General features: G+C 39.0%; 1 protein-coding gene across 1 annotated transcript in view; it reads left to right on the top strand.

Moving 5' to 3' along the window:
* The first annotated feature begins 421 nt into the window (after positions 1 to 421).
* The window catches only part of LOC118218207 (voltage-dependent T-type calcium channel subunit alpha-1H-like), a 103,263-nt gene continuing 87,579 nt past the window's right edge, over positions 422 to 16,105 (top strand). Inside the window, exons 1-2 of the mRNA XM_035400708.1 lie at positions 422 to 735; positions 1,105 to 1,421. Coding sequence (XP_035256599.1) covers positions 1,129 to 1,421 — 293 coding nt within the window. The 5' untranslated portion in view covers positions 422 to 735; positions 1,105 to 1,128. The remainder of the gene's footprint in view (positions 736 to 1,104; positions 1,422 to 16,105) is intronic.

The raw sequence follows: 16,105 nt of genomic DNA, 5'->3' as shown, positions 1-16,105 counted from the left end.
AGAGATTCGGATACATCAAATTATGCTGTCGCCCCATTATTTAAGGTCAACGACCGTTAATCAGAAAAATAACTCACCAATGTATTACAAACCTGGACTATACGCTTACTTGAGTAGGCTACTGTAAACGGTAGTGGAACAAATTATGCTAAAGATGGAACAAATGATGCTTCGGATGTTGCTTCCTCTTGTGCTCTGTTATTCAATGAAAGTCGCCGACTTGTCGAAATAAATAGGTTTTGGTTAAATTAACAACAATTTCAATGTTGTTTGAGAAAAGAAGCGCTGGAACATACCCAGCGCCGCGAGGCGATCGAGTTACACAAAGCTGTCGGTGCTGATGCGGGAACTCCAAGCGTCTTCTCGGTCTCAGACTTAGCATCACGTGTTACAGAGCTCCCGGCAAACCAGAAGTTTGTCGTTTCAGAACTACACAGATCCTCGACCAAAGCAGGCGCTTTTCTGTCGTTACCGGCTGTTTGTATTGATATTAATGTCCATACTTTGAAGGAGTCCCGTGCACTTGCAAGGAAATAATCACTTTATATTTAGAGTTTGTTTTTTTCGTCTGATTAATTAACTTCATTGACAATAGTGCTGGATTTGTCAAGAGAATTTACACTGGGAGTACGCTGATGGATTGGAATAAAATAATGTTTTGCTCTATGAAGAATTTGCCAATTGCACATTGGAAGTAGAGGCGATGCTTATGGGAGCTAATTCCGCAACTATAAGGTATTTTAATCTATAAAATTCTATCAGCGTTTCTTCTACTTTTCAATTCATTTTACGCGTCTGAGTAGAAATATTTGTGAGTATTCCTTTGCAAAATAGGCTAATTAATTATTGTGGACCTCTTGTGTATATTACCATGTTTAAACGATTTGTGTGCATAAAAATGTAAAAATGTTACATTAAACGCGCTTCTAGCTCATTTACAGCAAAAACCAAGCGATGTTTGAGACAAGTCCGTAAAATGTGGATTTCAGTCATTTTCACGCATATATAACTAACAGTTAAATAATGTTTTCTCCACTCGTTTAATGCTTCCGTCCAGTGCTGGGTTTCACCTAAAGTTAGCCTCACTTCTGCTGCTCCCCGTAGGGTCCCGTTGCCAGTCGCGCTATCATGACTGATGGCGAGGGAAGAGAGCACTTTCACTGCCCGGAGAACGAGGAGGTGAGGGTACCGATTTCGGGAGCGGGCGAGGACCCGGGTGATGAGGATGAGGGAGGTAGCACCGTAAACCCAACTCAGGGGAGTACTGGATCACGGGACTCCAGTGGTCGTGATCCAGCTCCAGACCTGGCCTCAGATGACGAGGAAGAGCCCCCTTACCCAGCTCTTGCGCCCGTGGTCTTTTTCTGCCTCAAGCAGTCAACTCGACCTCGTAACTGGTGTCTCAGGCTGGTTTGTAACCCATATCCTTTGCGCAGTCCACTAAAACACACATTCTCTGTTTTTTGTTTAGTTTATACAATTGTTTAAACATGTACTACAATATGTCCTTGTTGCTTGATGTACCACGTAAGTAGTTTGATCTCAGAGCGTGGAGTGAACACTGGCGTGGAGTGAACACTGGCAATCTGCAATTGCTTATTAGAAATAGCTGCTGCAGCTATTCGTGTACGGTAACCTAGGCCAATATCACTTCGCAATATTTCTTTATGATGATTCGGTGAGACCCAATGCATGAATAACATGGATCTGGTATTTACTTCTTAAATGGGTTCATAGTAATACGTGTTTTTGCGAAGAAAGTGATAAATGGACTTAGTAAAAATGAGAATCCTATCTCAGACCTTCACTCTTGAAGTGCGTGCAAACGCTTCAGCTGAACCATGACAAACCATGGCATACATGTGGCTGCCGTGTCCCCCTCTCTCTGCCCTCCTTTTCTATTTCTTTTCCTGTCCCGGAGATTATGTTTTTCTGCCTCGAGATAAGGTTGCAATTGAAGTAGTTTATAAATAATTTGATATTTGGGCAACTGCAGATGTGTGCTGATTCCTTTATGAGTGCTGCTATAGTGGCTCTCATTGTTACTTGAATTGTAACTAGAATTTGCAGTTGAGAGGTACACAGTTAAAATCAGTTCATTTCTTTCCAAATGTGTTGGATTTGTTGTGTGTGGAGAATTTGGCTTTATTTCTGTAATTTGAGTGTCATGAACCTGTCTTTTCTCAATGAAGCAAGTAGAAGGGGTCCAATTTAATCAGCTTTCCACAAAATGGACGCATTGCTTAAAAGAACAAAATTGACTGTTGGTTTTTGTTGCAATACTGATGCACATTTGAAATAGATATAGTATATGTCGTTGTTATTTAACTTGATTTAATAATAAAAAGATGAGATGATTCAGAAAGAGTTCCCATCTGCACCTGGGGTAAAGAATTGATACATAATTTTGGATTCCTCTTTATCTGTATTAGGGTGCACCACTAAATTTGTACTTTTCAGTCATGCTTACTGACTGGCTATTATAATGATACTGAGTGTGTTTTTACTCCACTGTTGGTGGTCTGGATGTGGTCAGAATAAATATTTCGTGTTGTACAAATTTAGTTCTGTTTAAAATAGCTGTACCTTCTGGTATTTGTGTGCATACTTGGGGAGCATAATATTTATGGGGTATATACATTCCACCAATTCCAGTGCCTTTGAAAGGAGTGGCTGTATCAGCATTTGAGAGTATTAGCATTGGTTTTTGTATTCTCTCATAAACATCTCATTTTATTGTACTTATGGAGCCATATTCAGACTGTCAGGTTCCAGCTCCTTTGTCATTGCTTTCTGAATAGCAAGATGGTCCTTCCTGTAAACCAGAGAAAATCATGTTGCGTTGAAGGCACTTTAAGGCCTTTTTAATGTTGTGACAGAGCTTTGTGTGCAGAACTGCATCTTTTAATTGAATTGGTCAGCTGTTTTTCATTGTGTGTGAAGTCTTACCTCCTTTTCCAAGGGCACCTCTGGATCCTCCCCTGATAGTTTAGGGTAGGAAAGTTTACCTGACTGGATCCACCAGTAACTGTCTCCTATTTAACAGGAGGAAAGATGATTGTTATCAGTCGCAATCATTCTAGAGAGAACACTCTTTCTATGGGGATCGGCAGATGGATGCATGGTCTGAATGGCACCACACACATTAAGGGAATCTGAGTTATTCCATTGGGTAGTTTTTCCAGGCGTTCTCTGTCAGCTCCCAGACTGCTTCTCTAAAGGGATGGGTGAAATGCAGTTTTTTGTGCAGCTCAGATATGCACCCATATGCAGGTGTACAGAACAGATTTCTTCTATACATGTTTATCATAAAAATAGATTCTGTACATTTAGTCCATCATTTTCAATGTTCAAGAATATCCCCCATATATTTGCATTGATCATTGAAATGATGCCCTTATAATTACAATAACTACTTTCCCATTAAATAGTAAACAAATAAAAAACCATTGTGGCTACATGTGCAAACAAACTGGCAACTGTACTTGCTGATCAGTCCATTAGCCAAGCAGGGACTGTATTAAAAAGAATATAGCTCATCATTATAACATCATGGACTCAGTCTAGAATTCACTAATGATTGGTGTAATTTTCAAACTCCCTGTAATTGCAGCTATTTTGCAGGATGTCTTGATAACTGATTTGAGCTAATTTGCATTTATGTGCAAACCCATTTATCTTGGCTCAAGCATCAGGGTTGCCCTCAGTATCATGTTGACAGCAGTGATGCTGAGATGAGAACGTAAACACATCCCCTAACACCCAACTAACATTTGTGCTCACATATTTCCCAAAATGATTAGTAATTTATGTTTACCATTTTATATGCCATTTGACTGGAGTTCACTTGCAGGCAACTAGTGATCAGAACCTTTATGTCAGTTCCCCTCTTAAAGGGGATTCATGAAATAATGATTATATACATAATAACTATATATCTTGTGTAAGTAGCATATGTTGAAAAAAAAGCATCAAGAGGGGATCCTCCTTGCATCTGAAACCAGAAAATGGAGATGCAGGAAGCTACTCTAGAGCTGTTAGAAAGCGTTTTGCATCTCATTAAGGATCTGCAGCAAAAGAACCCGGCCTTGTGTTCTTGCCGTTACGAGCGAGCAATACTGCAGGTGCTCACATGAATTACATTGTTTTGTTGTATGTTCAGAAAGGTTACATGTCTGCATTATCAAAGCCCACATGCCACAGACACATGTCCCTTCCAGTAGGTGTGCTAGTGACTCTGGAATCTGTGCTGGAATTAGAGAGATTGAATTGATTCAGTGCTCTGATTATAATGGGTGTGCAATCTAAGCAGCCCATAGTACATTTTGAGGGTGGGTACTCACTGAATCACAAATTACTCTTCGTAATTGATAGCATGTTGTTTCCACGTATCCTGAGGGAAGCTCTCAGCTGAGACCTGATAAGGCTATGTTGTGGGATCAAGTGGTGAAATTGGTTTAGAATAGCTTGCATAGCATTATTGTGACTATTTCTTTTTGAAATTGTGGTCTTTATCACAGTGGAGAGACCTTCTAAAGTGCTGCCGTCGAAAGGCTCTGTGCGAATAGGATTTTCCCCTGCACAGGCTGAATCAGGCATTGAGCCATGTCCGACCTTACTCAGACTACATACACACTGTAAAGTCTAAAGTCAAATTTATCACAGTATTCTGCTGCCTTGCTGAATGCCATATCCTCCTGAGCTACAGATACTCCTCAACTCAGATTCTTTTTGTCGCACATCAAAATCTGCTGTAGTTCTGCTTCCTTATCTTTGTGGCAAATATCAGCTATTTGCCCTGAGTGGGAGCGCTCTCTCTCTTTTTGTGAAACCTCAAGGACAGTGTGGCTGGAGGTGTGATAGGAAACAAAATGGATGGGAAGCTGAGCATGCCCCTCGCCAGTGGTGCCTGCTCTGTGTCTGTAGCTGGCGTGAGCATGGTGTGGTCTGTGACTGCGGGAGCAGCAGATGGAATTCAGTCCATCAGCACTGTGTGGGTGTGTTTACTGGTCAGCACTGGGTGTGTGTGTGTGCCGGTCAGCACTGGGTGTGCTTGTGTACCTGTCAGCACTGGATGTGTGTGTGTCTGTCAGCACTGGGTTTGCTTGTGTACCTGTCAGCACTGGGTGTGTGTGTGTGTGTTTGTGTGCCTGTCAGCACTTGGTGTGTTTGTGTGTGTTTGTGTACCTGTCAGCACTGGGTGTGTGTGTGTGTGTTTGTGTGCCTGTCAGCACTTGGTGTGTTTGTGTGCCTGTCAACACTGGGTGTGTGTGTGTGCCTGTCAGCACTGGATGTGTGTGTGTGTGCCTGTCAGTACTGAGTGTGTCTGTGCCTGTCACCACTGGATGTGTTTGTATGCCTGTCAGCACTGTGTGTGTGTGTGTGTGTGTGTGCCTGTCAGCACTGGATGTGTGTGTGTGTGCCTGTCAGTACTGAGTGTGTCTGTGCCTGTCACCACTGGATGTGTTTGTATGCCTGTCAGCACTGGGTGTGTGTGTGTGTGTGTGTGTGTGTGTGTGTGTGTGTGTGCCTGTCAGCGCTGTGTGTGTGTGTGTGCCTGTCAGCGCTGTGTGTGTGTGTGTGCACCTGTCAGCACTGGGTGTGTGTGTGTGTGTCTGTCTGTCTGTCAGTACTGGGTGTGTGCTTGTGCATGTCAGCACTTGGTGGCTTTTCGGCTTGTGACCACCTTTTGCTTGTACGTATTTCTTTCTCACGTGTCTCTGGGATACATCATGGTTTTACACCTGTCTTCACTACTTGACTAGATGTATGAGGCTGTTGTCCAGAGGGTGTTGGCCCAGGAGTGTTACAGTAGGGTTACTGTGTTACAGTCATAGTGTTCTGTACTGAAAAAGAATGTATGCAAGGTTAAAAAACCAACCTTCTTTAATACAGTGATCAAAAGGGTGTGCTGTCTGCTTAGCATGCTGCATGCTGTTTAGAACATGATGGGCAGTATGCAAAAATTATTACCATGCTATTCTAACCGTACTATGGGAGTGTCATAAATCATCACCCACCTGTGTAATATACACTCCGATTCAGTCGGGGGTGACAATAAGCTGTTTGAAGCTATTCTTTAAACAGCGTGAGGTCAGTTTTAACAATGTACCATTAGAAAGTAAACAATCCGCGTACATTTAATCGCCTTACTGGTATTTAAATTTCCTGCAGCCATCTGTGTTTGTTTGTTGATGGAATACGATATCAAGCTGTGCGTCATATTTAAGGTACCAATGTTTACTTCCTGAATATACTTAATGAAAATACTGAAATAAGTATTTCATTCATTTTCATATTTTAAGTACACTCAATTTTCAGAAGTTTCACATACTTAACAGCTTTTTATAAAAGTATACTCAACTCTCATACTCAGTAGTAGGCTCATGCACTGATTCGAACACAGCCCTGATCAACGCCCAGGCTCTGTGGCCACACCCACCCCTCGCCACACAGAAAAGAGCATGATGCCCTGAAACATTTCAAACACATCTCAGAAGAAGAAATACAGGCAGAGAAGCGTGGATTTAGAAAATGTGCTCAAACGATGGCTGAATGGTTATTTTAAAAAACATTTTCAAGGTAAAAATCCTGCATAGTATCCCTTTAATCTGCAAAGTGATTAGGTGAGATTGACATCAGGGAGAACCTGTAAAATGTCACAATCATTTGTTGGCAGGGTGGGTAGCGCTATGGTCAAATACTGCATCACAAAGGGACCTTCTCAGTGCTTCAGGCAGGGCTGGGCCTGTTTGCAGAGCCACTGAAAGGACTGTATTTCTCTGTGTGACGTAAGAACCCCACCCCCCTCCTGGTTCTCACGTGTGCAGTTTTCATCAGTGCCAATTACGGCTTTCCCTGTAAAGCAGACTGAGACAACAGACTTCAACTGCTGCAGGGCTCTCCCCGAGTGGGGCTGCTCCTCGGCGTTCTGGGCTGATTCAGTGCAGCTGTGACGCTTCACTCACAGGCCGTAACGCTCACTCTTCCTTTTTAAGGAACAGGAAATTTCTGTGCACTGAATATTCATGAACCATTTTAAATTTAAAACTCGGTTTTGGATTGGTTCAATAAATTAAGAGTTCTGTGCGAATGAGGCTGTGTCAGGATGTGACTCTTCCTCTGTAAAATGAGGCCGATGCTGGAACATGGAGATAGTATGATCTTCTTATCTACTTATTGTGTGTCGTTGTGTACAAAGCCTAAATTTCAGTAATTTTTTTGAATAGGGAATTTTTACATCAGCTATACTTTTGAAAAAAATAATCCATAGAATAACAGCACACGACCTTGTACTTGCATTGCACTTTACTGTACAGCCATGGAATTAATTTTTTAAATCAAAATTAATACAAACATCCCCACCCACCTTTACATAAAAAACAAAATAAAAAGAGAAAATAGCCGCTCTGGTTCACCCTGCAGAAAGGAGTAACCTTAATCCTATTTTAAATAATATTCCCCACAGACTAACCTTTACTCCTCCCACATAGGCTACTACAAAACTCTAGTATTGATTGAAAGGAGGTAATCAATGCAAGGGTCATCCATCTTTTCAAATTTTAATGGAATTCATCTGACATTATATGTGGTATTTCCTGTTGTGCAGTACGATATTACCTCATTTAACTATAGTTTTGGTCAGGAGAAACTCTCATGTTCAGTTTAAAAGGATCTGTTTTCTGCCAGTGATACCCAAGAGTAGACATTTTTATTGGTAAAACTGAGAAAGGATATATTTCCAAGATGTGTACTCAAGGATCACATGGGATTTGGGACTCAGTCTTCTTGGACCACATGTTAATGGTACCTTTTAAAAATGTCTCCTGTTCCAAAACAACCAAAATTAAGGTTTCCTGTACTAAACTCACACCTTGTGCATTAAATCAAAACATTGATATCAAGCCGTTCCGGTCAATTAATATTCTGTGCTATGAAGTGCTTTGTGTTGGTGTGCCTTTAGTGTATATCCATATGGATTATCATTGTTAGTTATATAACTGTTTACACTGTCTACTGCATCTGTTCCCTTCTTTATTCTTATTTATTTTTCATAAATCAATATTTAAAGCATTCTGTGTGGTAGAAGTAATCTCTTTGGGTGATATTGCTTTGTTTATCAGCTTTTCAAGTGGTAATTATGTTGCAGTTCATGAAGACACCCTTGGTTTTTCCTTCACCGCATATTTTGTAGGTCTTCAAACATGTGATTTTTATTAATGATGGGACAGTGAGGCTGGATGAACGCCATTATAGGTGGAGCTGTTATTTACACAATCAATAGATGTGTGCATGTTGGTCATTTATGTTAAACGTTTTCTTAAATGAGGATACTGAAGATTATTCTTCATTGTAAGTATATTGGCTTTTTGAAGTGTAGACTGTCAATGATATTTAGAAATTAAAATGATTTGTTTCCTCAATACAGTATGTTTAGTATATTGAGGCACCATTTTCCCAATGTATTCTCTACTGGAAGCTTTGACAGTGCTGCCTACAATACAGTTACTTACCGTTATTATATTCAGTACATACATTTATTTGAAATTAACCAGTGTACTCCTAAGCATATTGATATACTCATTAAGTGTTCTTATTGTTTGTTAAATTGCATTATTAGTTTACTGTTGTCAGCCAGCTATCCACATTGTTGCTGGGGCTGTCAGGAGAAATTCATTTGACTTATTCATTTGATTATTCATTATTTAAAGCACATATGATTGAAACTTCATGATTTCATATTGACTGAAATACATCACAAAAAGCCATAAAGTCCCAATGTATATTTTTTGTGATATGCTCTGCTTGTGCACCAAACTTACATTTTCTCCTTGACAGTTTTTTAGAGGATTGAATGATTTCCACTCCCTTAGTATTCCACTGCAGCTACTCTTCAGAATAGTGCTATTTGGCCGTTTCTTTAACTGTGGACACACAGCATAGGTCACCAAAACATGCATTCGTCAAATCATCAAGCAAATATTGCATAACTTTTCTTCATCATCATACATGTTCATTACATTATATTGCGTCAGTTTTTATGCAATGTAATGCAATGAGGGGCAGCACAATGGTGCAGTGGGTAGCACTCTCACCTCACAGCAAGAAGGTCCTGTGTGGAAGTTGCATGTTCTCCCCGTGTCAGCGTGGGTTTCTTGCGGGTACTCTGGTTTCCTATCAGTACAAAGACATGCAGACTAGGCTCACTGGATACTCTAAATTGCCCGTAGTGAGTGAATATTGTGTGTGCCCTGCGACAGCCTGTCCAGGGTGTAATCCTGCCTCTCGCCCAATGCACGCTGGGATAGGCTCCGGCAGTATAGATAATGGTTGGATGGATAATGCTGTGAACACATTTAATTTAAATGAATCACAATTTTATGTTCTGCATTGGCCTTGGAAATAGATAAATAGTCACAAGTAATTTAATTTAAAAGTAATGTAATTTACTTATTCTTAAAATCACACTGCGCTCATTTCAAAAACCTGGGTTTACTTAAATAATCACTCCATTGGTCAATATGGTCAAACTTTTGTAGACTTATATGGACATTACAGTATGTAATACTGTATGTAGTGATATTTAAGTGTTACAATATGCCAGTGTCAATGCTGCAGTAAGTAATGTAATTGTGTAGGTTAGGGTTTGGTTTGGGATTGAGATATGAGGATACTGTCAGGTTGATTTTGGAATTAAGTTTTGGGTTCTGCATATTGCTTTGAATACTTGTTAATACAGTAATTTCAAAGGTTTTATGGATGGCTGGAGAATATTTTTGGATGAAAAGCATTGAGTTAAAGTCATAGTGGAAAAACTACTTTAAATATAAACAACAACATAATTATTCAATATACATTTTATAACAGATGCACATTTTCTGACATATTCATTTTACCTACAACTTTAAGTACTAAAAGTTTTACATTTATTTATATTTAAAAGCTACTTATTTTCCTAATTTTAACAATGTTATACTATTGTTGTTATTTTTGTCAGCCAGTGAGTTTAATTAATAAGTTCAATGCACTCATCATACATCCAATAGACATTTTCTGGTATTCATTTTCATTCCTACTGGTTTCAGCACTTCACAAATAAGAACAGGCTGGACATCACTGTCAAAAATAGCTATTTTAACTCCTGTGTTCCGTCTGGGTCAAATTGTCCCTTTATAAACCTTTAGCAAAAGAGAAATGACACTTTTGAGACATGTATTTCATAACCAGTGACCAAAACAAGTGTTGTTTATAATCTGTATTTGCTTAATGTCATTTAACCTCTATGATTTCTTTGAATATAAAAAAGTTTTTATATAAAATAAAAATATTCTAAACAATTAATATTAATAATAAACTTCATGAAAATTGTGTTCAATTATAATTTTTTACAGATGAACATCATTTATTCCCCCCGTGCCTTTGTTATATTAGATTTATATAAATCACATCTTTATCACAAAAAATGAATGACACTTTAGTTGTTAAATGTGATCTAGAATTGGTAGCCTGAATTAAAACCATTAACTGTGTATATCATTTACATTGTTTGGACTTGAGATAATATAGGGTATTCTTGCATAAATTTTATTTCTGTATTGCTTAAAAATCCCAATAATTTCCTGGGTATATTTGACCCAGGGTAACAGTTTCACGGGTGCTAATAAGTTAACAGAACACAAGGGTTATTTTTACTTATTTTTAATTTTTAGTGAATTGTATTTTGATATTTTGAGATTTTAAATTGCTTGTTAGAATGCCATTATTTGACTAAATGCATGATTGCATATTCTTCCTATACTATATGATTTAGATATTCCAGAAATGTTCTAATGTTCTTCCCCAGAACAAATTTTAGAGGTTTTTGTTTTATGTCAAGTGATCATGTAATTTGTAAATCTTAGTTTCAAGATCTAAACAGATGAAGTATGACCCAGAGTTTTCAGAATCTTCTTCAGTTTCACAGTTTTTTTTTGCTATATGTGCATAACTGCTTGAACATGGTTGGTTTCATGTGAAAGATGAGAAAAATTGTGCATTTGTGAATATATGGAATAGCTGAAAGAATGTGATAAATGTAAACCATGTAGCAGTTTGTTAAACTTGATTAAGAGCCCCCGTGTAAAACACATGTAGTTACATTTTGTATGTATTATATTTCTTCTTATACTGCCGTGCATATTACTGCATCATAAGCTTCTTTGTAGAGCTGTACCGCTATAATGCATTCTCAAAATAATATAGCCTGACAGCCACATTCTAAATGAGTGGATGAAGTATTATCATCCATTATATAAATTCATTAGGTTGCCATGCACCATAATCTTCTTTGTTTTGCAATGATTCTACAATTACTTAGTAAATGGGTGATCAAGGGGAATCATTTGTAAAAACGCATTAAAATAAGTGGCAAGTGATCTCTCCGAGAATCTCTCTAATCTGCAAATGCATTCCTGTCTCAGCGTGCTTGCCGTATGAGCAGGAAAAGAATGAGTGGACCTTGGTGCGAGTGCGCAGCTCTGTGCTTGTGACATATGCAACTGCTGCAGTGGGCCTTGTGAGTCACGTGACTCTGACTCCCCAATTAAACAGTGGTCCCCTTGGGTCACCCACGCAGAAGAAGATTGCGGTATGCTGAGGTGGAGGAGTCTGCTCTGCGCTTGATATTCACATTCCTGGCTCCAATTCCCATCAGGCAGGGGGAGGGGAAGGAGTTTTACTTTGTGGAATACCCAACTCTGTTTTAGTGGGCGGTTGTGTGGTATTTATTGAGGGAGTTCTCAGCTCAAACACAGTGGAGAACAGATGATTGGCCAAGGGAGCTGTGCACATTTATATGTACACTGTTCAGAAAGACAATGAGGATTGATTTAATCCTTAGTGGATTATTCCTTTCAGTTTTCAGGTTAGAGAGACACAAAGGAGCTATCTAATATTTGACAGTTTGTATCTTCATTTTTTTTCTTCATCAGCTGTGCAGTCTCATCCTCCTTGGTTTTTAACACCAGTCCTTTTTCATGTGAAGATGTGACCGAACTCACGCTGTTATTCCAGAATCTGTAAAGACTATCTTTGGGGCCTGCATTTTTACACCCATTTCAACTCTCATACAGTACAAATTCACACACGGTACATACACAGAAACCCTGCACCTTGCTCCCGGTCACCCAATTTTGTGACTAAGGGAGAAAAGAGGATTTTTTTTCTTGTGGTCATAGCTGCTGTCACTAATGAATCTCCAGGGTTACTGTTGCCTGTCATTGCAGCATCTCAGGGTACCAGCAGCAGTTGCCTTGGCAACAAGAGTCACTAATACCCAGGCAGGCTGCACCCACGTAACCCCTGGTGTAGTTCCTCATTAGCCACACTTCTTCATTTATCAGAGTGAGTGACGGTCACTGATTAAAGACAGAAGACTCTCAGCTGTATCTCACCCTCAGTTTTGACTGTGGATCTGCTTGATTCAGGTTACCCATGATTACAGAATGATGTTGCTTATTGGACCACAAGGATCAGGTGCTGCCTGTGCTCTGTAAATAAATAAGCAGACTAGCAGTGAGCTTCACTTTTAATGGTGCACATTGTTAATGCAACCATAATGAAATGTGACTGCTCTGAAAACAGAGATTTTAATGACAGGCAGCAGAATGTGGGGATGCACCTGCTTGCACACTGTACTGCGCACACACATACAATTTTCAGATTGCTGTGGATCTACTCGTTCAGATAAATTATGTATTCTAAATATATTGTATAATCGTATTTCAATAAAGGAACATCAGGAACAGATTTCTTCGTAAAGCACCCTCACCTATCCCATGCGTTGACCATGTACTTCTGCTTGTAATGACAGTTTACATGCATAGTGTGACTGATTATGTAATTTTTTTTGTCTGCTACAAGCATAGCGGTCTTGACAGCATCCATGTCAGAGGTCAGGCAGCGGACCAGAAACTTTGATATTGACACGTGTGGGAATGTATCTCTAATTGAAGACAAATCCACTTGTTTGGAGCCATTTAACCTCATCAGCAGAAACGCTTTGTTCATAGGCTGGTCCATTTGTCTTTGGGGGTAAAACAGATCACAAAGCATTTTTTTCTTAGCAGCTGAGATTAATGTTTCCGTAATGCATAAGGCTGTTTCAGCCTTTGAGCTCAAACATTTTTCTGATTCAGTGTAGTTTTGCAGTAGTCTCTGCATCATTGGAGAAGCTCATTCCTTAAACATCGTGTTAAAAACAGAGCGCAGCTTTAGCAATTTCGAGAGAAATTGTTCTTGAAGGTCAGTCACACAATAGAGCCAATTTTTGCATTGTGGAGGGAGTGCTCCTTAAAGAGTGCAAAAGCAGAATTGAGCTGTGGTGATTTATGCTGACTTGAATTTGAAAGCAGTAAAATTCAAACAATTGCTCATAAAAACACATAATCATTTCAGACATCAGGTGTTTGAAGCTCTTCGTGCTTGAGCAGTTTTCCTGATTTATCTTTTGTTCATATTTTTTGTTCTTCTTTAAATTCAAAACAGTTTTTCATTTCTATCTGACGTATTCGTTCTTCTGAGTTTCTGATAGACTAGGGCTGGTTGTATGAGTTTGGCTGCCTGGATTTAGATAATAGTTTTTTGAGGAATTTAAATATTTCCTAGTTGCCTGCTGTGAGGTGACATCTGACATGTTGAGAGCAGAAACTCCCAGGCTATTTTCAGTCCTGATGTGTATCAATTGGGCCCATGTTCTGTGCTGTAAAACTGGCCAAACTTATTTTTTTCTCGACGATACACAGAAATACGGAGAAATTGAAAGCAGAACTGAAAAATGAGGTGGGCATCGCTTAGTTTGCACTGGCATCTGTACACCTCCCCAACCAGCCTCAGATAATGTTCTTCTGTAGCTGGGCTCTATGAAGTTCCCTGGGGGGGGTCTGAGTACAAAGGATGGCATTTCCATTCTCAGCAGGAAGGGGGTGGGGGGTGGGGGGGCTGCAGGCGCTGGGGACAGACTTCCCCAGTGTGCAGCGGGGTGTCCCAGCTGAGCGGTACAGATATAGGAAAGAAGCTGCATGGGAAGATGTGCTGAGCTCTAGTAGGAAGCTACAGGAGAGCGGCTTTAGAGCACAAGGACAGCGCTTTATCCTTGTTTGTTCTCCACAATTATAAGCCCTGCTCAGCCTTTGATAATTGTTTTAGGGGTTCTGTTTGGTACTGTTGTGACATCAGAAATAATGGGGAAGGGATTCAAATGAAGCTTGTGCATTCATTTATGTTACATTCCTTCTAATTTATTTTGAAAATATGTGTATTAATATGTGGCTGATATTGACACCAATGGAAATCGATACATCTGTGATATGGGGAAGATACATGGCATGCATAGCAGATTAGAACAGGATTGAACAAGTTTGAGGTTTAATCAGTTCCACAAACTAGTGAGATGAAATCAGTAAGTGGGGTCCTCTGCAATGCATCTGTAATGGTAGTGAGATGAAGAGCAGGGGGCTATAATTATAGTCATAAGCATTGCCAGTAGTTAATAAGATAACTGCATGCCCTGCTTCAGTCAATAGGACTGAATAGGAAACATCTCTATGTCTATGAAACTGGCACTGCCATCGCATGACAAGTCATGTAACTACTTGCAATGAGAAGTGAAGGGGCCGATAGCCCTACAGACTTCAATGGCAGGTGTAGTTTTCCAAATAACGGATTGAATCTTGCTGGACTTTCTCAACATCTGTACAGATTGCTAGCTATCTGTCTAACAAAGATGAAGAGCTACCATTGCCGACAGACACAGTAGCTAATTGCATACCTTTTAAGGTTTTAACTATTTTGCATTTTCTTTGATCAATTTTTATTCTCTGTAATCAGTTTTTCCCATTATGTTTAAGCATTTATTTTTGATTTCTAGCTTTATAGCCTCATCAGTATAAAACAAATCTGCCTTCATAGTTCTTCCTTCTTCATAGCTACATTAAGATATTGTTGCGAAGCCTGGTATTATTCTTACAAAACTCAAAATAAAGTGAAAATAGTTAATTCAATAAACTTCTATTGTTATTGTAAAACTTCAGTCCCTTCTGTCTTTATCAAGGAAATCACAAAACTATCTCTGAGATGGGATATGCTACACTCAGTGAGGTCCAAAATGTATTATTTTTCCTCAAAGTAAAAGAAAAAAAAAATAGGCTTCTATACCCCTCTGATGTCAACATTTTAATTTACTACCAAAACACTGGTTTATTTAGCCCCTAGTGAACATCACTGCATTGCTATTCTATTTGGGGATGTGAAACAGTTTCTATAAAGCATGAACAATCTTGTCCTAAAAAATCACTTTACTTGTATATTACTGTATTACTGTAGGTCTCTATTGCATTATCGCCATGGATACAATTTGGAATTTTCAAGTTATTTCCAAACCCTTTGGTTTCTCTAAAATTGCCTTCTTACTTGCAGTTTGAGCTTACGTAACCTACTAGCGCATTCAGCCGTGCATCTTTAAGCAGAATAAAGAAAACATCTGACCTGAATATATCTAAAAACATTACTGTACATAAGCAGCTCAGCAGTCTTTTAGTATAATGTCTTGGTAATGTGTTTAGGTGAAGTGATGTCCATATTTGTACTTTCTCTACATGAATTATGATGAGCTTCACACAGACTCTCATGTAGCCTACATCACACATTTGTTTTTTTTTTTGTTTTTTTTACTGTAGTGATGTATTTTGACAGTGAGGGTACAACTGACAGAAAATAGTGAATATCAATGTGCAAAGACCTAATGCTGATACAAATTTAATGTCATATAATGTCAGTCAAAAAGTGCCATAATTAATTTTGTTCAGTTACATGGCAACTGTCTTTGTGTTTTGACTTTGACCTTTTCAATAAACATTTATATCAAGGTGGCTAAAAATGGCAATATCACTCAAATCGAATGTGCCCACTATAATCAGTAGTAATTAGGACATTCAAATTTATGACCTTTTTCAAGTTAACATAACATTATATCAAAATGTAATGTGCTGGTATTGTCCCTCATATCTTTCTGTAACCAAAATGTTGATCTACAGTCTGTACTGAATAGACTGGTAGCCAACACCAATAC

This window comes from Anguilla anguilla, chromosome 2, assembly GCF_013347855.1.
Source record: "Anguilla anguilla isolate fAngAng1 chromosome 2, fAngAng1.pri, whole genome shotgun sequence".
In the NCBI taxonomy this organism is placed as follows: Eukaryota; Metazoa; Chordata; class Actinopteri; order Anguilliformes; family Anguillidae; genus Anguilla; species Anguilla anguilla.
Note: the sequence above shows the minus strand (reverse complement) of the source record. Positions and strands in the feature narration are given on the sequence as shown.